Source organism: Diabrotica virgifera, chromosome 10 (assembly GCF_917563875.1).
Source record: "Diabrotica virgifera virgifera chromosome 10, PGI_DIABVI_V3a".
Lineage (NCBI taxonomy): Eukaryota > Metazoa > Arthropoda > Insecta > Coleoptera > Chrysomelidae > Diabrotica > Diabrotica virgifera.
The window spans coordinates 40,638,271-40,665,517 of record NC_065452.1 but is presented as its reverse complement, the minus strand read 5'-3'; the positions used below and the strand labels follow the sequence as shown (position 1 = coordinate 40,665,517).

Genomic DNA, 27,247 nt, shown 5'->3' with positions numbered 1-27,247 from the left:
GGGCTGTGTTTTCTTGCATTCAAAGTTATATTTGTGAGAGTTGCCAGGGTCTCTAAATGTCTCTTAAAAACCGCGTCCCGCGATTGAAAAATACACTCCTCTCAAGCACACAAAATCTCTTTCACAACTTAGTAGTGATGGTAAATTAACAAAAACAAAAGTAAAACGTTTAGACAGATCTTGAAAACATTTTAAATTATGTTGGGCAAGTGTCACTGCCTTTAAATTTATTTTAATCCGGCTAAAATTAGAGTCTATTTTTTTTCGAAAAATTAACTGTGGAGATGGCTTAGTTTAAACAAAGATTTGAGGTAGAAAAGTCGTAAATTTTGGTTGACAACTCTTTAATCTAATTATAGCAGGACATTGAATCAGGGTTGAACTTTTAATGGAAAGCGTAGCAAGAAGAGAACGAGACAAAGTACATTAAAATGACACGCAATAAGTGAATTGAATTATTGAATTATTGAATTGAATTATTAATAGTAATATGGAAGAGCATATATAGGATATCTTTTATTAAAATTTTCCGTAACCGTTGCATAAATTTGTCTGATTTTGGATCACAAAATATTCAATTATCCCTTAAGATGTTGTTTATTGGCTTGACAACTTAAATCGTTGACTTTTCCTTGTTATACCAACTGAAACAGTTCATTTTTTTTTATAACATAACCCAAAAATCCATCTTGCGTTTTTTAACTATGTTCAAAATCCCTCACTTTCTACCCATTCTCTTAATAGCCTTTAAAGACATCTTAGACTTTAGAACTCTGATGAAGACAAAATATTTCAATGTCATTGCATTTTAACTCTAATTTTAGTTGGGGTCATTAAAAATATACACTCAAAATCTTAATTATTGTTTAAACTTGTAAAAATATTATAATAAATATGTATTTTACTTAAATTTTGTAATAGTAGCTACAATTTTAACAATTTGGATTCCTCAGATCATTCTAATTCCATTATGCATTAGTCGAAAATATTCTCTGCTTATTGCCAGGATATTGATGGCCTATAACTACATACATAGACACAAGGCAGCAGACTGGACACAATTCCATGACTTATGGTTCTAGGGAAAACTAGCGTAATAGTACCAAAGAAGTGGTAAACCCCGACCAAAATCAAGTGGGCTCAATAAGCAATCAAATGGACTCATTTGAGCCATATTAATTACCCGATCAGGATGGGATTTATCAAATAGTTCCACAGAAGGGAAATTACCTTCTATACAAAAGAATATGTATGGTACTGCAAGCGAGCTTAGGATTGGGGTACATACCTAAAGCATGGAGGCTAATAAGGGTGGCTTTTATACAGAAACGTGGAAAAATTGGGCACGAAATGCTAAGTTTCTGAGGCCGATGAGCATGATGTCATTTGTACTGAAGATTCTAGAAAAATTGCTCGATAGACATATTGGGGATGATATATTGGTTGAAAGGCCAATACATCAGGGGCAGTATATTTACGTATCGAACACGTCTGTCTACAGAAAGGGCACTACACCATCTCGTAAGAGGTTAGAGTACGTTTTGAAAACCAAGAAGTCATGTTAGGCGCATTTCTCAATATAGTAGGAGCATTCGACACTATCTCCTACGAAGCAATGACAAGAAAAATTTGTCTAAAAGAAATATACGAAACTAGCTGCAGATGGATAAACTGCATGCTAAGCAGCCGTGTAATATTAGCAAGATTAGTGGCCAGAGATTGTTCGCAGGTGAGAATTTTATCTTCTCTTTTGTGGAGTCTGGTCATGGATGGGCTTATAGCAACAACAAGCATCATGTTCTGGGCTGTCCGGAGGTTGTCATTTTAGTTCACGGCAAATTTAATGGGACAGTCAGTGATAGAATACAACAAGCTCTGATTGTACTTATTAGTCATTCCCTACGTTCTCGTGGGATTAGAATGAACTATTAACAAATAAAAAAAGCAGATAAGGAAGAGAAACATCACAACCCCTCACAAGATGAAACGGAACTACTAAATATTAGTCAGGAAAACAGGATTCTATATTCTTTTTACTTACTAATAATTTCCTTAATTTGTCTTCATGAAGATCCTTTCGTATATCTCGACTCATTGGTAAGTATTCTTCACACCTGTCCTCAAGATTGCAACTAGCTATAGCTTTATGCGCTGACAGCGCTGAAGCTTAGTAAGCACTTGAAGAAAGTCCAGTGAGCGAGTATAAGAGAGTAGTGAGAAAAAACCTTTAAGTATCTGTATAAGCAACGGCTCGATTCAAAAGAGGCGGCTCAGGACTAGGCACAAAGGACCTATTGAAAAGCCATAAACAGTTAGGTTATTCACCATATATATTGCAGTCTGGAAAGTCAAACGACGATAGAAGGTATGTAAGAAAGAAGAAAAAAGATATCAACTGGATATTGTTGAAAGTTACATACACGTATCTGTTGTTGTATTTAATTGTTAGTAGTAATTTTTAATCTGGTATCTTATTTTTTCATAAATTTAGTCCATATTTGTATTTAAACCACAAATGCCCAAATGTCCACATCCTCACTTTTCAGCTGTTTTGACTGTCTTGTTTTGCTTTTGACGCACATACGCATCCAGCGTATGGAACATACGACTCAATGACATATTGGTGCATCATGAGCATTTAAGGGGTTTAATAAACGACAAATTTATCATGATATTTTTACAACTATTTTTGCAATAATTAAGAAATTTTTATTTCCGTATAATGAGCAACTTTACCATCACTTACTGTACCTCCACCATCGGCTGCACTGTAACACAACCCCAGGTTAATGAAACCAAGCACATCGACATCAATCAGTTAGTGTCGCATTAGTGTTACACTGCAGTCGTGAGTTACTGTCAAAAAATAAACGAACATCAAATATATCAGCTTAAAATAAAAAAAAAAAGAAAAACCTCACAGCAAACATTAAGACTTTTGTCCGCCATCCGTTGTAAATCTTAAATTAAAGTAAATTAAATTAGAGAAAAAATAAATTAAAATAAGTGAAAAAATTGAATGGTAAAACAAATTGCAAAGTATTATATTTAAAATATTACTTTACCTTTATACCTTTTGTATTTTGCAAAATGAGTAAGTATATATTTTTCATTAAATAATAATATAAAAACCTTTAAGCGAAGTGTACAATGATATTATTAACTTAAATTTAAGTGTGGGAAGGTAAAAGGTGTTTTACTTACCGGTATTACAAAAGACTTAATGGAGAGATAGACATTCTGATTATAAAGTAATATGTGATATTGGAAAAACATATAAGACTGAAAATAATTGAAAAAAGACGATAAAAATAGACGATATTGAACAATACATAATGAAAAGATTAAGAAAATCTATTAAACGTTACCACTTCGTCGTGTTATTCTTTATTAAGGTAGAGATGAAGCTTGACCCAGATGGGCTGTTGCCAAGATGTCAAGAGGATATTAACACATTAGGTATTGAATCATACCCAAACCTACATGGCAGTTACGTGTCTAATAAAAACTGCCACAAACGGACTAACGGAGGTACCGGTATGATCTAACAGTTCTATAAGTAGGAAACCTTTGGACAAAATTAATATAAACACAAAAAGGTAGGACCCAAAATCACTTCCAAAAAGATGACCAGCAGGATAATGAAGAATTATCACTCTCCAGAACATTAGGACACAAACCAATATTGGAGTACTCTAGTAGAAAATACCAAGATACCTGAGTTATCTCGGCAATACTTATCCATAACTCCAAAAACGAAGTTCAAAAACATAATGTAGCAAGGTATCGCTTCAACTACTCCAGGTAGAACTAATGTGACACAGGCTGCTAAGTAGACCGTGTCCACCAGAAAAATGCCTAAGTAGAAAGCTAAAACAAAATAAAGCTAACTTGCAACTTCTTCTCCAGAAGATTCCTTTTATTTTGTTGGTGGGGAGGGTGTAAGTGACACAGATACTTTGGGTTGATACGTGCCGAGGAAGTAACTGACATAGGATTTTCTTGAAGAAAAAACTAAGTGAAACATAGTATGGTGTACTATAGACCAAAAATGGGGATTTAAAGTTGATCTAAATTTTCTGGGAAAAGAAAATAGAGCACCCACTGTCGAGAGCTGGACAATTATGGGTTCGAAGCCAGCTGCCGATGGGAGACTGCATGTAGGGCTCCAGGTCACAATGAGTCCAAGGACGGATTGAACAGAGTACATTGGAAGTTCTATTGCCAACTCCATCGTACTATAGTCCGTCCCACCTTGACTTTACAGTATAAGGAACATAGGCAATGCAGTCCTTATGAAAGTTTTTAGCACGGTTATGCCGATTTTATCAAAAAGAATTTGTAATCGAACATTAGAGAGATTAAATTAAAACTGTTCTAGAAAGGCAATCTACAATTTTAGGATTTATATGCGTTTAAGTTCACTTGATATAATAGTTATGACGCATATGAATCCTCAAATTGTAGATTGTCTTTTTAAAACAGTTTTAATTTAATCTCTAATGTTAGACTAAAAATTCTTTTTGATAAAATCGACATCACCGCGCTAAAAACTCTCATAAGAACTAATGGCCAATGTTCCTTATACTGTAAAATCAAGGTGGGATGGACTATAGTATACATACCATCAGTATTTGAAAAACTTTTAATGGTAATATGTATCTCCATTCGACCAATTGATGTCTATAGATATCATGTGTGACATTATTTTAACGAAAACAAGCACTGCTAAAATAAAATGGAGATGTAAAGAAAGAAAATAATACAAATTTGATCAAGCATACGTATTTGTCTAACAAAACGAAAAATAAACATCCAGAAGCTAAGTCAGGAAGACAGTTGGAAAAATAAATAGGGATAGCTAATAAGAGACAAAAAGCTGAAAATATAATTATAATGTACCAAAAATTTGTTTATTAAAGTAAAAACCTGGAAAATAATTGTTAAGTATATTTTCAAATCATTTAGTTGATATTGATTGACCTTGAAGACGTTTATTATAGAGAGTTTTTGAAGTTGTCTAAGAAAAACTAGTTCTGGACGAGTATATGACAATTGTGAAAAGTATGTATAATGGAATAACACATAGTGTAAGGATATCTTTAGAAGATATGTACTGATAATTTTTTTATAGAGTAAGTAGTATTTTATAGAGTAATATTGGACCAAGATAAATCATATCTATTGCTACTAGTATTTTATTAAATAAAGAGGCAGTTCAAGGGAACAGTTCTTGGAGTATAAAGTATGGGAATAATGTGGTGTCAGCAAAGAACACAGATATGGAAATAAAAGGAAATAATATGGTAGAGTAAGTTGTGACCACATAGGGGCGAAGTTGGGAGCATTTTTCGAATATAAAAGGATTATTACTCGCCAATACCTCCAATGAAGCAATCACAAGGGCTATTCGTTTAAAAGGAATAAACAAAACAAGCTGCCGATAGATAGACTAAATGCTGAGAAGTTATTGGATATATGTAATGTTACTGGGAGATAGAGTGCCTAATAGCCAGAGGCTATCCGTCTTAGCTGCTCTTTTGTGGAATATAGTAATAGATGACCTGATAGGTAGACTTAGCAACGACAAGCTTCATAACCTGGTCTATACGGGTGACCTAGTCATACAACAGCCTGGAATGTAACAGGCTCTGACTGTAGTTACAGAATGGACTTCAAAGGTAGGTCTTAACGCAACCTCCCAGAAGTCCAAAATCATGAAATTTACCAGCAGTTAATTGTAGCCAGACCCACTCAAAGAAAAATATCGGGTTTAAAACCGTCCGCGACGGGAAAAAAGCCTGGTTCCGAACACAATATAACCCTCACTGGTAAAATATACCCGGTAAAGTGCTGAAGCACTGAGGAAATCAAGCAGGAATCATCTCAGGATCATAACAGACTTCCTTATCGGACATACGCCCATCAAGGGACACCTGCATACAATGTGGCTATTAGACTCTGTAGCAGAGGACCTGAAAAAGTCAACCATATCTTTCGGGAATAGGAGACACTAGATTGCAGGTGACAAACACTTTTTGGAAACTACTGAGTGACTCTAAAAATACATTACTCCAAGAAATTAACGCACCATCTTAAAAATGGGTCATTTTTTATGTCTCGAGTTTCCTAAACCTGTCGTCCGATTTAAGTGATCTTTTAATATGTTATAGCCTCATTCTTTAACAACATCGCCGTAATAATATTGTTGCTAGACAGGTAAATTGTCATTGCATACCGGGTGTACCAATCAAACTGTATGTTTCTCAAAGTTCTCCACACCCTGTGGAATATTCTAGCATTCATAAAATACTGAAATTAAAACCCAACTATAGCCTCAGATTTTCTTAACATTCTGTTTTTTGATTCAATCGCTTGTGCTGGATAATAAAAAAGTTAGGGTATTTTAACAACTAGGCATGTTTTTCATCAATACAGGGTGTGTGATAAACTTTAAAGGTTAATTCTACATGAAAAAAAAAATGACAGTTTGTTTGATAAACTTATGTCCGCAAATGCTACGTCTCCGAGATACGGGGTGTTGAAATTTTTCTTACAAACTGACGATTTATTTATTGCTCTAAAACCGGTTGAGATATACAAATGAAATTTGGTGGATTTGTAAAGGTATTTATTGAGCATTTTTTGACATATAATTAAGGATTTCATATTCACCATTGTCGTGTATACGGGTAATACGGAGAATATAAAACTCTTAATTGTATGTCAAACAATGCCCAATAACTACCTGTTAAAACCTACCAAATTTCAATTGCATATCTCAACCGGGCTTAGAGCAATAATTAAATGGTCAGTTTATAAGAAAAATTGCAACATCCTGTATCTCGGAAACGAAGAATTTTCGGACAAATGTTTATAAAGTAAACTGTCATTATTTTTTCATGTAGAATTGCCTGTTTGCCGCACTTATTTCGAAAACACCCTGTATTGATGAATAACATGGCTAGTTGTTCAAGTACCTAACTTTTTTATTATCCAGCATAAGCGATTGAATCAAAAAAACATAATATTAAGAAAATCTGAGGCTATAGTTGGGTTTTCATTTCGGTATTTTATGAATGCTAGAATATTCCACAGGGTGTGGAGAACTTTGAGAAAAACACAGTTTGATTGGTACACCCGGTATACAATGACAATTTACCTGTCTAGCAACAATATTATTACGGCGATATTATTAAAGAATAAGGCTATAACATATTAAAAATATCACTTAAATCGGAACATCGAAAGAGACATCGAAAAGAGAACGCAGCAGGGCAAAAAAGCGGTTAACATTCTGAGCTCTCTACTGTGGTCTAAAGATATAAGGCAAGAAATGAAATTGACAATCTATCGTACCTTGGTAGAGCCTATTATGACTTATGGGGCAGAAGTTTGGCAGATGACAAAAAAAGATAGAAAAAGAATAGAACTAGTAGAAATGGATTATCTAAGGAGAGCGTATGGTATATCTAAAAAAGATCGCATCAGGAATGAAGATATTAGAAGGAGGACACATACTGTATATTCCAGTGTAGATAGAATTGAAACTAGACAACTAGTGTGGTATGGTCACGTAAAACGAATGAATGAAGATAGATGGCCAAAGAAAGCTTTGAATTACATACCACACCAAAGAAGAAGAAGAAGGGGAAGACCTTCAGTTGCCTGGGAAGAAAATGTACGGCACATCATGAAAGATAGAGCCATCAAAGAAGACGAATAGATGGACAGAAAACGATGGCGGTCGAAATGCGAGAAGCGGCAGAGGCTGTAGGAACCTCGTTTATAGATAGATAGACTTAAATCGGACGACAGGTTTAGGAAATTCGAGACATCAAAAATGACCCATTTTTAAGGTGGTGCGTTAGTTTCTTGGAGTAGTGTGGTAACAAATCATAATACCAGTAAATACTAAAGAAGATAAGAAGCCAGACACCGGGAAAAAGGTTAAGGGGAAGGCCCAAGTGGAACAAGATCAGAAAACCAAAGATCAGTAACAACTTAATTCAGCAAATTCAAGACAGAAAAAAATTTATCAAATTGGCCGCCAACCTGAATCGAGAAGGATGATTGTCTAAAATGATAGTATACTTTCTTACAAAATACAATTCGTAATTTTCCATAAATAAAATTAAAAAATTATCAACAAAAAGTAAAAACAAAATTTACAATTTTAATTTTTATGAACAGAACGTAATTATTATCATTGAGTAGATATTTATACCTGTATGTTTCGCATACACAGATTTCGTTAGCAAGATACTTAACAAAACGTTTAATGAACACAAAATTTGGTAAAAATAAATTTAAAAAAATGCGGGTGGCGGACATCGTGCAGTCGGCGTTCGTTTTATCGTTAGAATGAATACTGGCGTACCCCTTTTCAAACTAATTTGTATAACATAATGTTATACATATTATGTACAAATTTACCCTAAACAATGTTGGAAAATAAGTTATTGTGGTAAAATAAGAATAATTGATGATAATAAAAACATAAATTTTACTCGAAAAAAAAAAATATGATGTATAGTCTAACTTATGACATGAAAAAAACATTAAATTTTTGATTTATACTTTTTCAATGTAGATATTCGTTGAAAAATGTTATAAATTTTTATGTGTGAAATTTATAGGTACATATATTGTTAGTTTAATTAAATTTCACTGATCTGGGGATAAGAAATGAGCGGGGCAAGAGTTTGATTCAATTCTTCTAAGAAGAAAAATTATTATCTCGAATACGCAGCTTAAAATAACTATTCTGTTTTTTTTCTGGAATCCGTCTGTTATAAACAGGTCCAGCTACTTCCTGTTGGTTTATTGTAAATCTTTCATTTATTCTTAATACCTAGTACAGAATTTCACAGTCAAGCAAAATGTAGTTGATTGTTTAAGGTTATCCACCACAAAGTCTGCAGCGAAAGTCTTCATTGCACATCGCATTGTATGTCTAGTAAGAAAGCTTTTTATGATTATGAGCTGATTGTTTTCCGTAGTATTTCAGTCCTGTTAGTACATGTATCACCAATACACATTTTGCCATGTGCCTGACAAGATACACTTTCCCAATAGTAGTTACGTTGTGTTTCGATCTAGTTTATTCCAGTCGTAAACAGTGATTTTTGATATTCCTAAGACAAGCTTTAGACGGACATATCTTTTAGCTATTCTCTATTTGCTCATCAACTATTTGATTGGTGTTTTTCATTTTGTGACTTAGTCCACGGCATTTTTAGTAGTCACTGAGGTAGCTACATCTCAAATGCTTTCAATCTTCTTGTTTAGTGTACACTAGCTCCAAACGATAGAAAAGTGATATACGTTGTGTCAAATGTTCCCAAATTGCAAAGTTGGAGCAGACTGAAATCCGACAAGCTTAAAAATCACGTAAGTATAGCAAAAAAGTGAAAAGTGTATAGTCAAAGGTTAGGTATTAAAGAATTGAGAGAAAAAATATTGAATTTCAAACAACGGGTATCCACAAGACATTTATCTTTTATGCTCCTCGTACCACGATACTGTAACAGCATTGACCTGCAACCCAAACTCTAAGTGATAGTGATGATAGTAGTGGTAAGAAGCAGAAATTAACAAACAAACAATATACTGTAGAATCAACAAGTGGAAGAACATAATTTTATCCCAGTATCAATAAATTGAGACCATAAATGCAGCGAAACTTCTGACTGGTCAACCACATAAGATGAACTGAAGATCCACATATATTTATGTAGTATAATTACCTAAAGATAGCTAAAACAAAAAGCAAATAGCAACAACCTGCTCGACAGTTACGAATAAACAACATACTAATTGACCATGTAGAATCTTATGTATACCTTGGCACCAATGTAAATGCAAAATGGGAACAGGGCACAGAAATTAAGGCGAGAATAGAACGAGCTAGAGCAGCATTTGACAACATGAAAAAGCTCCTCATAAGCATAGATTTATCTCTTCCCCTAAAACTACGTCTAATTAAATGCTACATCTTTCCGATCTTACTATATGGTGTGGGTGTACCGATGCATTCTTCGTATTTCTTGGACCGAATATGTCACCAACACAGAGGTAATCCACAGAATCGGAAAAGAGAAAGAAATCGTGAGCACAATTAAACAAATAAAACTTGAATATCTAGGCCCCATATTGAGACACGAGAAGTACCGTCTACTGCAATTGATTGTCCAGGAGAAAATAGACAGTAAGCGAGGTCCAGACAGGAGAAGACACTCGTGGCTCCACAATCTGCGGAAGTGGTTCGGGCTCACATCAGTCGAACTATTCAGAAGTGCCGCAAGCAAGATCAGAATTGCCATGTTAATAGCCAACGGACAGGGCACTTGAACAAGAAGAAGAAGCTAAAACTAAGGTACAGGGTGTCTGCGTAACTTGGAACCATATGGGAAACTTTTTTAATATCAATTTTACGAAAAAAAGTCATTCTTTATAAAGTGCTCTGCATAGTCTAAATCCTAAGACGCAATCATCAGATATCAAATTTTGTCAACAGTATACGAGGTATGTCAAAAAATATGAATTTCGCTTAAGAGCAAAATACCTTTATATTTCAAAATATCAAAAAATTTTATTATGAAAAGTTATTTGTAATTAAAAACCATATTCAAATATGCAACAACAGCCTTCTACTTGAAAAAAAAATTTCTGAAATTTTTTTAACTTACCGATTCCGAACATCATTTTTATTTATTGGACATGTAATAACTCTTTTATTAATAATTTTAGGAAAAAAAGTTATTCTTTATAAAAGTATGTGCATGGTCTAAACCTCAAGATGCAACCATCAGTTATCCAAGTTTGTTAATTTTATACGAGGTGTGTCGAATAATATGAATTTAGAAAGAATTCTAGAATTCATATTATTTGACACACCTCGTATAAAATTAACAAACTTGGATAACTGATGGTTGCATCTTGAGGTTTAGACTATACACAGATTTTTATGAAGAATATCTTTTTTCCTAAAGTTATTAATAAAAGAGTTATTACATGTCTAATAAATAAAAATTATGTTCGGAATCGGTAAGTTAGGAAAATTTCAGATTTTTTTTTTCAAGTAGAAGGCTGTTGTTGCATATTTGAATATGGTTTTTAATTACAAATAACTTTTCATAATAAAATTTTTTGATATTTTGAAATATAAAGGTAGTTTGCTCGTGAGCGAAATTCATATTTTTTGACATATCTCGTATACTGTTGACAAAATTTGATATCTGATGATTGCATCTTAGGTTTTAGACTATGCAGAGCACTTTATAAGGAATGACTTTTTTTCGTAAAATTGATATTAAAAAAGTTTCCCATATGGTTCCAAGTTACGCAGACACCCTGTATATAAAATTATAATTTGCCCCATAATATAGTATGGAAGTGACACTTGAACTCTGAACCAGCGTGAAACAACAAACGCTGATTGATAAAAGACTACTAAATACAATCTTCTGAGAAAGGTCTGATGGCAGAAGATCAGTTAGTCGCCCAATAAAGAGATGAAAGGATGCAGTAAAGACTGATCTACATAAGATGGGAGTGTAATAACGAAAGATGTCTGTATAAGATCTACAAGTGTGGAGGAAAATAGTACATGCCAAGAAAGAAGAAAAGGGAACGATAAACGAATGTCAAAAAGCATCTACATATTTTTCTTGTTCTTTGTTTTGTTTCTTTCGAATGTGTTTTCGACTTATCTACATAGTGTCTATACGTTTTAATCCACCTTATTCATTTTCTTTAAACCTTTTGATTTATTTTGTACCTGAAATATAAATAATTATTGTTTGTTATATTACGAACTTGTTTTAGAATTATCACTATTTTCATTCTCATAATTTAGAGGATACATCATACAAAACAAAAATTGTGAATTGCAGTGTCACACTAAAAAAAGATCAGTGAGAATGTGAGTAAAACTGTGAGAGAAATGATACGTTTTCTATTAGGGCACCGTTTGTAGTTTGAAGAAGAAGTGCGTAGTATCCTTTTGGCAATACCTGGGGCTTTTCCCAACGATTTCGAACGCCTGCTAATGTTTTAATAGTGTAACTCAATAACTAATAAAAATTTAACACGCACACTCACAAACACTCATCGAAATAACTAACTGTTTACATTTTAATGTTTGAGAAGTCGGGATCGCATTGTCTGCCAAATTTCAATACAATCAATGGATTTACGTATCACCAACTGTCTTCATGACTAAAGTAGCTAGAAAATATGAAATATCATTACGATCGGTGGTGATGGAATCAGGATGCACGTTTAGTGTGCACAAAAACATCAAAAGTACAAGTTCAAATCACTTACCCGTACTGGCTGGGGAGGAGGGTCTGGTACGCCCCTGCGCGTACGCTTGAGAATGGAAAACCTGCAACAAGATTGGTAAAATCTTATACAATAAGTTAGTCTGGCAGTTTTTGCTAAAAACTATATTGTATCAATAATACTGATTTAGTGGTGAGTTTCAAAACATATTGATCCATTTGAGTACATATACCGGGTGATTCATTAAGAATATCCAATCTATGAGTTGTAGATTCTAGACCTCCAAATATTAAGATTTAACCAAAATCACTTAAATAAAATGTGCCTCCTTACTGAGTTAGAGGGTGTTTTATTTAAAAATGTAACAATTATTTTTTACCAGTAGTTTAAAACTAATTGATAATATATCCTTGTCATACTTGGCAGAAAGTGTAAGTACCGTACATCCTATTAAATTATGATAAACAAATGTTTCTGGCTACTACCAGAGGCGTACGGCAGGGGACAGATAATAGTTGACCTCTCCCAAATTCTACGGCACTGGCGAAATTACGAGTTTAGAAAAATTTTTCGATTCTCCAATACTTTATATGTAAATAATATACTCTTTTTCGTAACGATAAAACCATTATTTTTCGAGATATTTAAAATTAAAAATGAAACGGCACAGTGATCTTGATTAATGCATTGAGCCTCTTCATTTTTAACCAAATATCTCGAAAACTACTAATGGTTGTATCGTTATGAATGAAGAGAATATAATTTACATAGAAAATATTGAAGAATATAAACATTTGGGAGGGGTCAAATATTGACTTTCCCCTGTCGTACACCTCTGGTAGTAGCCAGAAACGTTTATTTAACATAATTTGGTAGGGCATACAGTACCTACACTTTATGCCATGTATGATAAGGATATGTCAAATGGTTTTAAAGTACTGTACAAATAGTTTTTAAATTTTTAAATAAAACACCCTGTAACTCAATAAGGAGGCACATTTTATTTAAGTGATTTTGGGTAAATCTAGAATCTAAAACTCAGAGATTGGAAATTCTTAATGAATCATAATGAATCATCCTGTATACGAAGGAGGCAACTATTTAAAAACAGTTTAATCTTGATATTCTTAATATTAATTAAATTTTGTAAAATAGTTAAAATTTTAAAATTTTACCACAAATTCGTTTTTATTTCATTATTTATTTATTTAATAAACCCATATTAATTTATAATTATTATGAAATAAATCTATGATTTTTTATTTTATACTCGTAATAAAACAACAGAAATGGCTAGCACCCAAATTTTATTTTTCTTGTAGCATTTTGCCTATGGGATTGATCCACAATTATTGTTGGTGTAATGAAAATTACATTTCTTAAATGAAACTAATGTTTGCCGTTTTGATTTCCCCTCCAAAAGACGTCTTCATAAAATTAAAGAAAAGAAAATTTAGGTGTGAAGAATTCTGCGAAAAAAATTTTTTTCTTTGGAATGGTTCATAGTATACTGACTTATTACATAATCTTTTGGGAAAACTGGTCTTTGCATATAAATTTTTCATTTTTAAAAAAAAGTTTACCTACAAACTATTGTTTAAAAAGTATGGCATGATTCCCCCAATGATATGGTATGATTTCCCCTCCGAAAGACGTCTTCACAAAATTAAAGAAAAGAAAATTTAGGTGTGAAGAATTCTACGAAAAAATTTTTTTCTTTGGAATGGTTCATAGTATCCTGACTTATTACATAATCTTTTGGGAAAACTGGTCTTTGCATGTAAAGTTTTCATTTTTCAAAAAAAGTTTACCTATAAACTATTGTTTAAAAAGTATGGCATGATTCTCCCTTTACACCTTCAATATATATACATATTATATAGAGAGGTTCACAATTATGGAATAACTTCATTTTTTCGATAATAGGCCACTTTGGGAAAGATTCCCAGACCGGTCAATTTTTATTTTTAACACTAGAAAGTCGGAGGGGCGAATTTGGCCCCTGTTGCGATTTAAAGTTATTGTAGTTTTTTTTATTTGAGGCAATAATATTTTCACATTTTATGACTTTTAATATTTTGATACAAAGCCTTATTTAAAACAAAAAAATATTTATAATAAATCTACCATAAAAGTCTAAAGGCGCCAAATTGGCCCAGTGAGTTATTATCGTTTTCTGGGAAATTCGACGATCCTTTCTTTCAAATTCCTGTCGAATGGGTAAAATTATATTTATGTATGTTTATTGTAAATGGTTACCCTTATACTGATCATCTACGTAATAAAGATACAATTGTTGGCGAACACAAGTGAACACAAAGATGCAATTGTTGGTGTAGAGGACCAAATGACGCGTCTTTATACTACAAAAGTAACTTCAAGACGATGGCCTATGTACGTGTTTTATAATACTCTTGCCTTGGAAGTAATAAATTCATGGATTATTTATAAAGAAATAACTGGAACTAGACTCAGTTTTCGTAAGTTTATTCTTCGGCTGTGTGAAGAATTATGGGCCCCATACCTTGTCTCCCGAAATTTGGAACTACGTCTAGCAATACCAGGTCTACCAACAACTATCACTGTTACTATCCAAAAACGAAAAAAATATCAGTTGAAAATATTTTGTAAAGGAAATCATACTTCCAATCATTGCCACGGTTGTAACAAGGCAATGTGTGGCAAATATCAAAAACTGCAAATTGTATGGTGTTCCGAATGTTTTTGATGGGCAGCGAATGTGTTAAACAATAAAAGTAAAAAATAAAGTTAGATTCTACCGTCTAGAGTAGATTTAATTTCTTTATACTGAGTTTTAACTGATTAAAGAACGTGGGGCCAAAATGATCCCTTCCGGATTTCTAGGTAGGTATGCTAAGCCAGACTTTCTAGTGTTAAATTACGATTATGTGACATATAATACCATAATAGTGACGTCATCCATTTGGGCGTGATGACGTAATCGATGATTTTTTTAAAAAAGGAATAGGGGTCGTGTGGTGGCTCATTTGAAAGGTTATTCAATTCTCTATGCAGTAATATAAACAATAACATCATTATTTATTAATTGATTTTTAAACCTGAACAAAAATAATGATATTAAAGCAATGAATTCTAAACAATTTTATGAATTAGCAAAACACTTCTTGCTGGAACACTGTTTCTATAGTATACAGGAATTTGTTTGTTTGAGCTCTTAGTGTTTAGTGTTTAGTGTTAGCTCTCTGTCTTTTTTATGAAAACTATTTGTACACTTACTGAATTGTTTTTTTATATTTTTTTATATTTCTATTTTTCATTGTATTATGTTATATTATGTGTTCTTGTATTAGTTCTTAGTTATTTCCCATGTATATCTAAGTGACTTATTTATATTGTGGCATAACATGTAGTGTATTATGTAAAAATTGTCAGTAAATCTATTTCTGTAAGGCAAATAACGACTTAGGCATCAGAAATAAGACCCGACACAGTCACAACATAAAGACTACTGGAAACGACAGAGATGCAAGTAGATACTAAGAAGAATTACTGGAAATACGCCGAGGGATCGAAAGACCAGTAAAGAGATTAGGAAGTGTGACAACCGCGCAAAAGGTGGACTGACTTCCATAGAAGTATCAATCCGCCAATGAACAAACATAATTGCTTATAAAGGGAAAGAAGAAGAAAATGACGAAGAAAAGTAAATAGCAATAGTCTTCATCATCTTCTTCTTCCTATTTTCGTATAGCCATGACTGCGTCTGTTTTTTCAATGCGCCCCCAGTTGTCGTTCAATTGTTTTCGTGATCTTTCGTCTGATGATCTTCCTATTGGGGAACCGCCTCTCGCCCCTCTTACTACCCTGTTTGTTGTCATTTGGTCTATGTGGCCATTCCATTCTACTCTTCGGTTTCTTACCCAGTTATTAATGTTCTTCACCTTGTATCTCCGTCGTATATTGGTATTTAGAGCTCTGTCCCAAAGTCTTACTGTCATACCATCGATTTTTCCCGAGGTTTCATCTCTGCTGTTTGTAGCAATGTTTTGTACTCTCTGTGTCAGGTCGTATTTCTGCCGCTTATTTCATTATTTGTCTGATCACTGTTTTGCAAAATCTGCTTTTTATTTCTTTCCCTATTACTTATTTCTCGATATTGTTTCATTCAGTCAACCAGCGGCTCTGTTTGCTTTATTCACTTGATCTTCCACTTCTGTCTCAAGCTTTCCGTAGCTAGATTGTGTGATGCTTTGATATTTAGATTCTGCAATTTGTTCTATTATTTGACTCTCCAACTCTAATTTACATCTTAGTAGGTTTGTTGTTATAGTCGGTTCGCTAAACGCAGACACAACTGGCTAGGGATTTTAGTAAGTAATTTTGCCAATTTGGTAAAATTGGTAAAAAAAATAATTACTAAATAGTTAATAATTACTAAATATATGTAGTTAGTAATTTTGCCAATTTTGGCAAAATTGGCAAAAAACAAAAAAATATCTACTAAAATCACTAGCCAGTTGTGTCTGAATTAAGCGAACCGACTATATAACCATGCATTTTGTCTTTTTTGGGAAAATTAACATGTTAAACTTTCTGGCATGCAGAATTACGTTGTAAATCATCTTCATCTTGAGAGATTAGTATTGCGTCGTCTGCATTATTTTAAGTTATTTTTCTCCCATTTGGTATCCTTTATTAGTTGCCCATTTTTTTAATTTTTCATTCATGATCAAGGTGAACAATAGACGATTCAGGAAATCTCCCTGTCGCATCCCATTTCCAGCTTCAATTGGATCAGTTAGTTCTTCTGATTTTACTTTTATTGTGTTTTTCTGGTAGATATTTTCGATCGTTTTGATTATTCCCACTATTCCCAGAGGTATATCTTTTGCGTATAATAAATGGATATCGTCCGTTAATTTGACCCAGTCATATGCTTTCTGAGGTCCACGACACATAAATATGTCGGCTTGGTGTATTCCCATGATTTCTCTTGCACATGAAACTATTCTAATATCAAAATTTAGATAAATCTTTAAAATTATAATTTGAAAACGGCTGTCCAGCTAAAAGACAAAATGTTTAATAAATAGCGAGTTTTATTGTGCTTTATTTATTTATTTATTTATAATAAATTGTGCTTTATTCTTAAACGATATTGTAAAAATTGAGATGAAAAAATTAACAACAGTACCTATTGAATTTGATGTAATCAGTTTGTTAACAATGAAGTTGTTTACTTTTAATATATCTATATTAATGTTTAATAAGATACACACATAAAAATGGTGTAAGTGGAATGGTCTCTAAATATAAAATTTTTTGTTATATTGGTTGAAGATATTATCTTATCAAAATTTTTTAATATATCGGTTGGTGTTTTTGTTGATCTTAAAAAAAGGTAAAAAAGCTTTTTTAAGTGTATCTACTCAACTTAAAAGTATATTCTGTACAATTTTTGCTGCAAGTGTAGTTAGAATTTGTTGTTATTGTGGTTTTAACTAAGTTCATATCCAAAGAAATGATCTTGATCGTGAAACACAGCTACAAGCTATTAGTATGATACAGGGTGGTGTGAATATTCGCGACGTGGCAGAAGCTGTGCATGCTACCAAAAGTACTGCAGGACGGTTATGGCAGCGTTTATAAGAAACTAGTGTTGTAAGGGAAAGATATACTGGTCCAACAAGAGCAACACAACCGGTACATGACAGGTTTGTTCTCCTGTAGGCATTAAGGAACCCCAATGTTACTGCTAGCCAGTTAAGAAGTGAGCTTCAAAACATTCATAGCATTAAGGTCTCTGCTCAAATTGTCAGAAATAGGTTAAATGAGGGTAATGTTCACGCTAGACGTCTCGTTATTGTTCCAGGATTATCCTGTGGGAATCGCACAAAAAGATTAGAATGGACCCAGCAACATTAAATTTTGCAAGAAAGAGATAGACAGACATTACTTTCAGCGATGAATCCAGGTTTAGTTTAGGACCAAGGTTTAGTTTACAACTACGTTTACGAAGATCGAGGTTGTGGCGAACACCAGGCAATGCATCTCGCTCGTTCAAGAAGTTGACAGAATATCAAGGAGTAACTTTGATCGTTTGGGCTGGAGTTTCAATAAGTTTTGATATGCAAATGAATATGGAGATAATATTCTTGAATCTATTTTTCGTTCATATGCTGCACAATTCGGAGAAAATTTTATGCTGCTGCACAACAGTACACGTCCACATGTTACAAGAATCGTGAGATATTTTTTAGAGCAGAACAATATTCAGGTATTGCCCTGGCCTGCTCAATCTCCTGACTTGAATCTCATTGAGCACGTTTGGGATAATCTTAAAAGACGTGTAGAACAGCAAGGACTAGTGTCTCAAACAAGGGAGGAGCTGCTAAACTATATGCAACAGCCATGGCAACAAATTCAGCAAGCTGATATTAAAAATTTGATAAGAAGTATGCCAGATCGATATCGAGTTGTCACTAATAAAAAGAGTCGTTTTTACGCTACGGCTTATTGTACGTTTTGTGTGTCACACAAAACGTACGACCAAACGTACGTTTTGTGAATAAGCGGATTTAATTTTTTCGATTCGACAAGCAGTACGTTTTGCTGTATTCACGCTACGTCTTAGGCTACGGTTATATTGGACGCGTAGTGTGACGACCAATCAGTCGGACATAAACGGACGACATTGGTAGTGCGACTAGGTGGTCGGATTGCATGCGTTTAACTGCGACCATGTGTTCAGAAAACCGAGGATGAAGAAAACCAAGGATGAAGAAGATTTTTATTAGAAAATAATTTTTACGTCTTAAATAGATTAAATTGGATAGATAAGAATATTAGATTAAAAATAATGCAAATATCTATACCTATATTTACTGTTTTTTTTTCATTAATTTTCTGTTGCCAGGGATATCCACATCTTACGTGAGCGGCCGTGGAGTAACGGCATAAACGCTGGCCTCATACGCCAGTAGACGTGGGTTCGAGCCCTGCCAAAGACAAACCATTTTCATTTCCAATAATGACACGAGCCGTCTCACCGTGCCTCGGAAAGCACGTAAAGCCGTCGGTCCCCCTGGGCTAGTGTACATCGGCACTAGTTACTTAAAACAGGGTTAAAGATGTAAATGGCGCCGGAACTATCCGAAAGGATCTCCCCGGCAAAAATGCCATACGATATTATTATTATTATCCACATCTTACGAACCCTATCTCGATTATGATAATCTTTATTAGTTTGGTCCCATAATGTCTTTCTTTCAAATACCCCCAAAATTAATTTTTCAAGATCGGTCTATTTATTTGCCCGTGTTTGTTTCTGTCGCGCGACTACGCAATAGTACGTCCGACTCGTTAGTCGTCAGAGTACGCGTCCAATGTAGCCGTAGCCTTATTGTACGTTTTGTGTGATAGGACAAATCCTACCACACAAAACGTACAATAAGACGTAGCGTGAAAACGACGCTTACAGAGGTGGTCATACACTCTACTAACAAGAGCTTACGACTATATAGGGTGTCCAGAAACTCTACCGACAAACGAAGACAGGAGATTGCTCAGATAATTTTAAGACAATTTAACCAAATTCATCTAGTCCGAAAATGCTTTCTAAGGGAGCTAGAGCTCTTTGAAGATGGTATCTTGTAATTAGTTTTCCTTAAATACCTCCAGAACGCTTCTAGCTAGAAAAACAAAAATTGGTAAACGTATTTATCTTCTAGAGATAAGTCGATTCCATCCATTGTGAATTTCTAGTACCAATCATAGACGTTCGCTTTAAGTGGGGCAACGGTTATTTTATCGTATAACTTTTTTGTGCTTAACTTTTAAGCATTTTTGATACTGGATTATTAAATTGTTAGGTATTTTGGTACTAAAAGGTACTCTTGCTTTAAGTCGGTAGGATACACCGTTTTCTAGAAAAATCGGTTTGAACCTTTTTCGTTTCCTGAATTAGAAAAAAAAAATTAAATTATTAAATTAATTAGAAAATTATTTTTTAAAAAAAGGAGCGTATTTTCTTATTCTTAAAAATTAAAGACAAAAAAGTTATGCGATAAACTAACTGTTGACCTACCCAAAACGGACGCATATGACCGGTACTAGAAATTCGCAATTAATGAAATGGATTTATCTCTGGAATATAAACAAACGTACCAGTTTTCGTTTTTCTAAATAGTTTTTAAAAATTTTTTTTAATATTCAAAAAAAGAAAAATTTTCAAATCGATTTTTCTAGAAAACGGTGTATCCTAGAATTAAAGTAAGAGCACCTTATAGTACTATAATACCTTACATTTTAATAATCCAGACTCAAAAATGCTTAAAGATTAAAAACAAAAAAGTTATGCGGTAATATAACTGTTGCCCTACCCAAAACGGACGCCTATGACCGGTACTAGAAATTTGCAATGAATGGAATCGATTTATCGAATCTGGAAGATAAATATGTGCACCAATTTTCGTTTTTCTAAATAGAAGCGTTCTGGAGATATTTAAGAAATACTAATTACAAGACGCCATCTTCAAAGAGCTCTAGCTCCATTAGGAAGCATTTTCGGACTAGACGAATTGGATTAAATTGTCTTAAAATTATCTGAGGAATCTCCTGTCTTCGTTTGTCGGTAGAGTTTCTGGACACCCTGTATTTTTAAATTTTAGTTGAGATTTTCTGTTTAATTACTTTTTTAATTATTAAATGTTTTAAACCCTCTGTATACAATGGCCGGTGTTATTTATAATTTAACGTTAAGTAGCGTCCAGATTTGTCGAATTTTAATATGTTCCAAATAAATTATTGTCAAATTACCACTTAATTATCCTTTGATTACTTTGTCCCCTAGACCAGTTTAATGTGTGTATTTCAGACTGCTCTCATACGACCTTATTTTTGTTTTGGCGCTAAATTTGTGTGGTCATTGAAGCGGCTCGCTTTTCCCATCTGTCAGACAACAGAAAGGAGACAGCGGAGCACGGGAGCACCGAGTTAAAGACCTCCAGGTGTTCGAATGCGAGTACTGTTCATGAACACCGGGTGCGTACCATTAGGCACGGGCCAAAGACCGCCAGTGGATTGCACCAACATGGATTCCTAGTCACCCCTCTTCCTGTGTGGTACGGCACACCCGGACATCCGCATATGTGTCGCGCTCACTACACTACCTATACTAGAGGTATTGGGTATCGTTTCGTTACATTATTTGGTATTTAAACTCGGTATAACTTGTGAAACCTTACGAAGGGCCAATACTATGTTAGAGATACGAGAATAATACGAGCTACTTCTTCAACCATAATTATGTTTACCAGTAATACAGAAACATATTGATTTATAAATATACTCAAGGCATAAGTTAGGGATATAGAAAATTATGCTCATTTTCATAGTTTATTTTTTCGTGAACAGATTAACGGAATCCGCAACTTTTTTTATTATCTTAGATATTTCTTTAGTCTTTACACAGTTGTGCAAAGGTTTACTCAAACTTCTTTTTTGTACTTATACCGAGTGGAAAAAAGAAATATTTTTCTTATGTTAAGTTTGAGACACCCTGCAGGGAGGACGAGGTACAAATGTGAGTACCTATGCATCAGAATTGTATTGTAGTCTTATGTTTTGTGAACATTTTTTTGAATGTTCCTGATATCTTTAGAAACAAAGAAAATAAGTGGTTTTACTCATTCACATGTGTTTTAACTGACACTAAATTAACAACAAAAAGTAACAGTTAAGTTCTTATCGACACCTATAAATCGAGATTGCTTAATGGAGGCTCTGTGATGTTTTGGGGTGGAATTTCCTTGAGAATAAGTACGGCTTTGGTATCTACGTGGAGGCTCTTGAACTAGCAAGATGTACATTACACATATTTTTTGTTTGAACACTCTATTTCTTTCGCACTATATTGTTATGCTCTACTTTATCTATTTATTTAGATTGATTAGCAAATACTTAATTTAATTGATTACTCAATTATTTTATTTACTGCCTATGTAAAAACTAAACTAAATTCAAATTAAATTTTCCAATCAATTTTATGATCAGGGCTAATTTTGTATTTGATACAATACCTGTGATCTGTGGCTTCTAGTATTTCTAGTTGCTTACTTCTTCCAGGGTGGAAACAGGGAAATTGAAAACACTCAAAATCATATAAATGTAATCTATTGTTTTTATCAAATTAGCCGTGTACATATGATTCAAAAATTACTAAAATTTAACTTTGTTGCAACAATCTCTAACTTAATAAATTATACTCTAACTCTGATATCTCCTTGTTTTGACAAAAATATTTATTTAATTAATTTCTTATTTACTCATACTAAATTGAATGAATGTTGCTTTTCTTCTTTTGAATTTATTTCTCAAATTTGAAATGACTAACTGCGTAAAAAAAATTGTTCAATAAACAAATAAACAAATATGGTTTTGATATAAATACATTTTCTCCATTCCGACAAATGATTTGACTAACCTTTTGTTTCTTCACTCCCTCGTTTTCTGGATTGCGCCGTCCTTGATTCTCCCAACACGTACTCTCTGGATGTTGCGAAAAAGTCCCCCTCGTCAAAACTGCTTCCAAGAAAAACACACAGGACTTGCTCGAATTCTATTACTCAGTTTTCCTTGCTCGATATCTTGTGCACAAACGGATAATAATCAGCTACTCGTTCTAGACAAAACAAAGGAATCTCCCTCGGACCAGGAAAATTAACTCTTCAACCGGTCGACAATTTGGTTTCAACTTGATCCTGCTCGCAAAGGCTGATCACACCACTCTACACTGATTACACACTTTTAAAACTCGACTGCCTTCTATCGATGTTCATTACACAGTACCCTTATTTCTCTCTCAAATTCAGACTCCAACATTCATTATCCCTACTCCCGATATTTCCATCCAATCAACAACAACCTCTCTCTCAAACCATTTATTTCTTAAGAAACCAAATATTCTTCCACATAACTTTTCCAATTTGTCAAATTTCAAGAGATATCATAATTAGTTCTTTTCTACTTTCTACTTTTACATCTAAAATCTAATGCAATTTGTTTACCAAATTAAAAACCTTCCAGGAAAGATCTTAAAAACGTTATTGTTCCCGTCAACGCTCTGTCCACTTTCTAATCACCGAATTGTTTGTTAATGTCCCGTCCATTTCGCCGAATAATTATCACTGATCGTTTTCATTTTTCCGAAACACTTGTTTGATAGCAAAATTAAATTTATACAATTTTGGTCATATACAGGGTGATGAAAAACTATGATCTTATGGGTTTTGATATAAATTTAATTTTTTTGAATTTCTTTAAAAAAAACAATTCTACAGCAATATATAGGAACTAATTTCATGCTTAGCAGTACCTTAGCGGTATGATAAGACATGGCCTCCTCACGTATCGCATGTCGTCAGTTAAAACACATATTAATGAGTAAAACCGTCTAGTTTCTTTGTTATTAAAGATATCAGAGAGATTAAAAAAATTAAATGTTAACAAAATATGAGCGTACAACATAATATCGATGTATCTTTGTACCTTTTCCTCCCTACAGGGTGTCTCAAACTTCTGTTTCGGTTAAGACACATGTTAAACTACAAAACCGTGTATTTTCTTTGTTTCTATACATATCAGCGACATTCAAAAAACAAAATGTTCACAGAACATAAGACTACAATGGGATTCTGATGTATACTCATATTTTTACCTCGACCTCCCTACATGGTGTCTCAAACTTAACATATGAAAACATTTTTTTTCTTTAACATGGTATAAGTACAAAAACTAAGTTTGAGTAAAGCTTTGCGCAACTGTATAAATACTACAGAAAAATCTAAAATAATAAGAAATATGAGCGGAATCCGTTAATCTCTTCACGAAAAAATCAACTATCAAAATGAGCAGAATTCTCTATATCCCCAATTTATGCCTCACACTACCTATAGTTGACAACATTGGTAATAGATTTGTCTATTACATGTCTGCTAAAACTCAGGTAGTAAAAAAATAAGTATAAATTAATATAATCGAACTAGAATTAACAATATATCAGATTCAATAAAATTAATATTCAATCGGTATAATATAAAAAAAAACGATAATAAATAAGTAGGGGGTTAAAATAAGTAGGGGGTAGGGGATAATTCAACATTGAGAATACAACATTGAGGGGGTAATAAACTTTACTTACTTGGGATCCCTAGTCACGTCTGATAATAACGTTGCGGAGGAAGTGAAGAGGCGAATATTAATTGCCAATAAAAGTTACCATGGCCTAATTCGGCAACTCAGATCAGATAACGTCGCAAGAAAAACAAAATGCCAAATATACAAAACCTTTATAAGACCGGTACTCACATACGGCTCAGAAACCTGGGCACTCACTAAAAGAGGGGAAACATTGCTAGCCACCTTTGAAAGAAAAATCTTGCGACACATATTATAAGGGCACAAAAGAAAACGAAGGAATCTGGAGAAAGAAGGTACAACTTTGAACTATACAAAATATACCAGGATCCGGATATCATAACATTCATTAAAATAGGACGACTGCGTTGGATGTAGACATGTAGAAATAATGGAAGAAGGCGAAATACCAAACAAAATATTCAAACAGATGCCAGTAGGAAAAAGAACAAGAGGAAGACCGAAGCTGAGATATTTAGAACAAATAGAAAATGATATAATAACTTTAAAAATAAAAAACTGGAGAAAAAAGCACGAAACAGATCAGAATGGAGAAGAATCCTGGAACAGGCCAAGACCCAGAAAGGGTGTCGAGCCAGTGATGATGATGATGATGATGATGATGAATAACTAAGTAGTCACAATCTTCATGTTTGAGACATTTATTCATTAATCATTACAATCTCTAGGGATTATAGGTAACCCCATGGCGTTAAACATCCTATTCCTGAGTGAGCTGGATATTACACCTGGAGCATAGTGATTTGCAATTAGTTATCCTTCTCAACATATCTGATTGTTTGCGTCTCTGTGTATGTTCTATTCATTCTAAGTGAAGACATTTTATGTATCTGACTATATTTTCTCCCTTTGATTCTTCTTCAATTTAGGCATTTGTGTTTCTTTTTCTTTCTCTCTCTCTTGTTACATTGTGACCCAGTATTTTTCTCTTTATTTCTCTTTCAAATTTTAGAAGGCTAGTTTGAGACGCACGCATTATTTATTAGTCTAGTCAGAGTGCAGAGTGGCTCAAGTAACCAATGCTTGAGCCACTCTGCATCTGAAAATATTTAAATAAAGGAAAACTGTAATGTAATAAAAGCGTTTTGGTAAAATTGTGGATTGTGGGTTAAGCCACTGTTGCTCTGAGCGCCTCAATTATAAAATTGCTGAAGAAGTGTGAGAAAAGCACAGGAAGGAAGATACAATAATTATTAATAAATGAAAATTACATTAAATTGCGAATAAAATTAATGACCTCTTTTGACCTGCACTAAACCAATGTTATGACCCAACCACCCCATTTTACGTTATTTTTTTTTATGTATTTAAAATCTCTCTTTTATCAGTGCCCGTTTAAAATTGTTTCTGCTCATATTACATTAACAACTGTTCCATTTCTGCCATCTCTAACCGCGAGTAATCCTATCTGTTGTTTACAATACGACCAAGCCCTATACAGAAGGGGTAAATTTTGTGAGTAAATATAACGGCAGACTTAAAAAAAGTAGGTATATCGGCCAGTTGGTACCTACTTGATTATTACAGCTTGTATTTTTATTTAAAAAGAAAGTGATTAAATATTTTTTAAAAACAGGGGTAAAAATATAGGGTATTTAAATAACGGAAATATCTTTAGAATGGTATTTAAATGTTGTTTTGCTGTACACTGTACCTATAATAATTATATTTTCTTTAAAAATTGATGTTTTGACGTTTCGATTTAAGTAAAGTTAGAAAGAGTTAACAATATCACCTATTTGGGCGCCAATTTTACAGATCCAATAACTGAGATATACTTAAACAAAGAAATATGAATACGCATTGAAAAAAACAGAGCCGCCTTAAAGAAAATTCTGATTATTACATTACATTCATTCTTCCTCTAAGGTGCCTTCTCCATTTGGACCAAGAGCTAGCAACGTCGGAAAAAAATGATTTCAAGACGGCTGATTCTTTCATATATTGTTCCCTATGCTTCCTGAAACACCGTACCGGCCATCTGGCTACTGATACAGGTTGCGTTCATTACTGCGCAGCACACTTGTACAGGTAAACATATCGAATTTAAAATTATTATAAGACGAAAAATTTTTTGTCATTACTTTTTAAACATTATTAGAAATATGAAATGTAATTGCCAGACATTTCTGTGGTTTAAAAAGTAATGAGAAAAAAATTTTTCGTCCTAAAATAATTTAAATTCAATATACAGGGTGATTGATGAGTGTGATAAAGCTCAGTAGATCCGCTATAGTAATAGATAGCAATACAAACTCTCCGTTTATTCAGGACGACTAAGAAGGTACAAAATGAGTAACAACCGAAAATCCGACAATGCCCTTTTTGAGACTGCTGAGAAAGCCTTCTATCGAAAACTCAATTCCACCGTAGAAAATTTCGATAAGTCTTACCCAAGCCAAGAAGAAATTCATTAGTTTTGGGGAATCAACTTTCCACACCAGCTGCTGTTAACAACAATGCTGGATGTATAGAAGATACGACACAGAACTGCCAACACTACACTACTACTCTCAACGAATCCTTCACCACTGAAAAAGTCTCAAATATCATCAAAGAGCTTCATGACTGGAAATCTCCTGGACCAGACGGAGTTCAAAACTTCTGGCTTAAGAAGTTTTGGAGTGTTCATGATTGCTTATCAACACTAATTAATAATGTTATTTCTAATCCGCTGGAAACACCATTATTTCTAACTCAAGGAACCACTTATTTAATACCGAAGGATCAAAATAATACCCAAGATCCAGCCAAATACCGC

The 27,247-nt window shown here is 33.6% G+C and overlaps 1 protein-coding gene across 2 annotated transcripts in view; it reads right to left on the bottom strand.

Moving 5' to 3' along the window:
* The window catches only part of LOC114335526 (RNA-binding protein 24-B-like), a 307,277-nt gene that overhangs the window by 157,453 nt on the left and 122,577 nt on the right, over positions 1–27,247 (bottom strand). Inside the window, exon 3 of one of the 2 annotated variants that reach the window (XM_028285780.2) lies at positions 12,331–12,412. In XM_028285780.2, coding sequence (XP_028141581.1) covers positions 12,331–12,412 — 82 coding nt within the window. The remainder of the gene's footprint in view (positions 1–12,330; positions 12,413–27,247) is intronic. The other variant, XM_028285781.2, reaches the window with a different exon arrangement.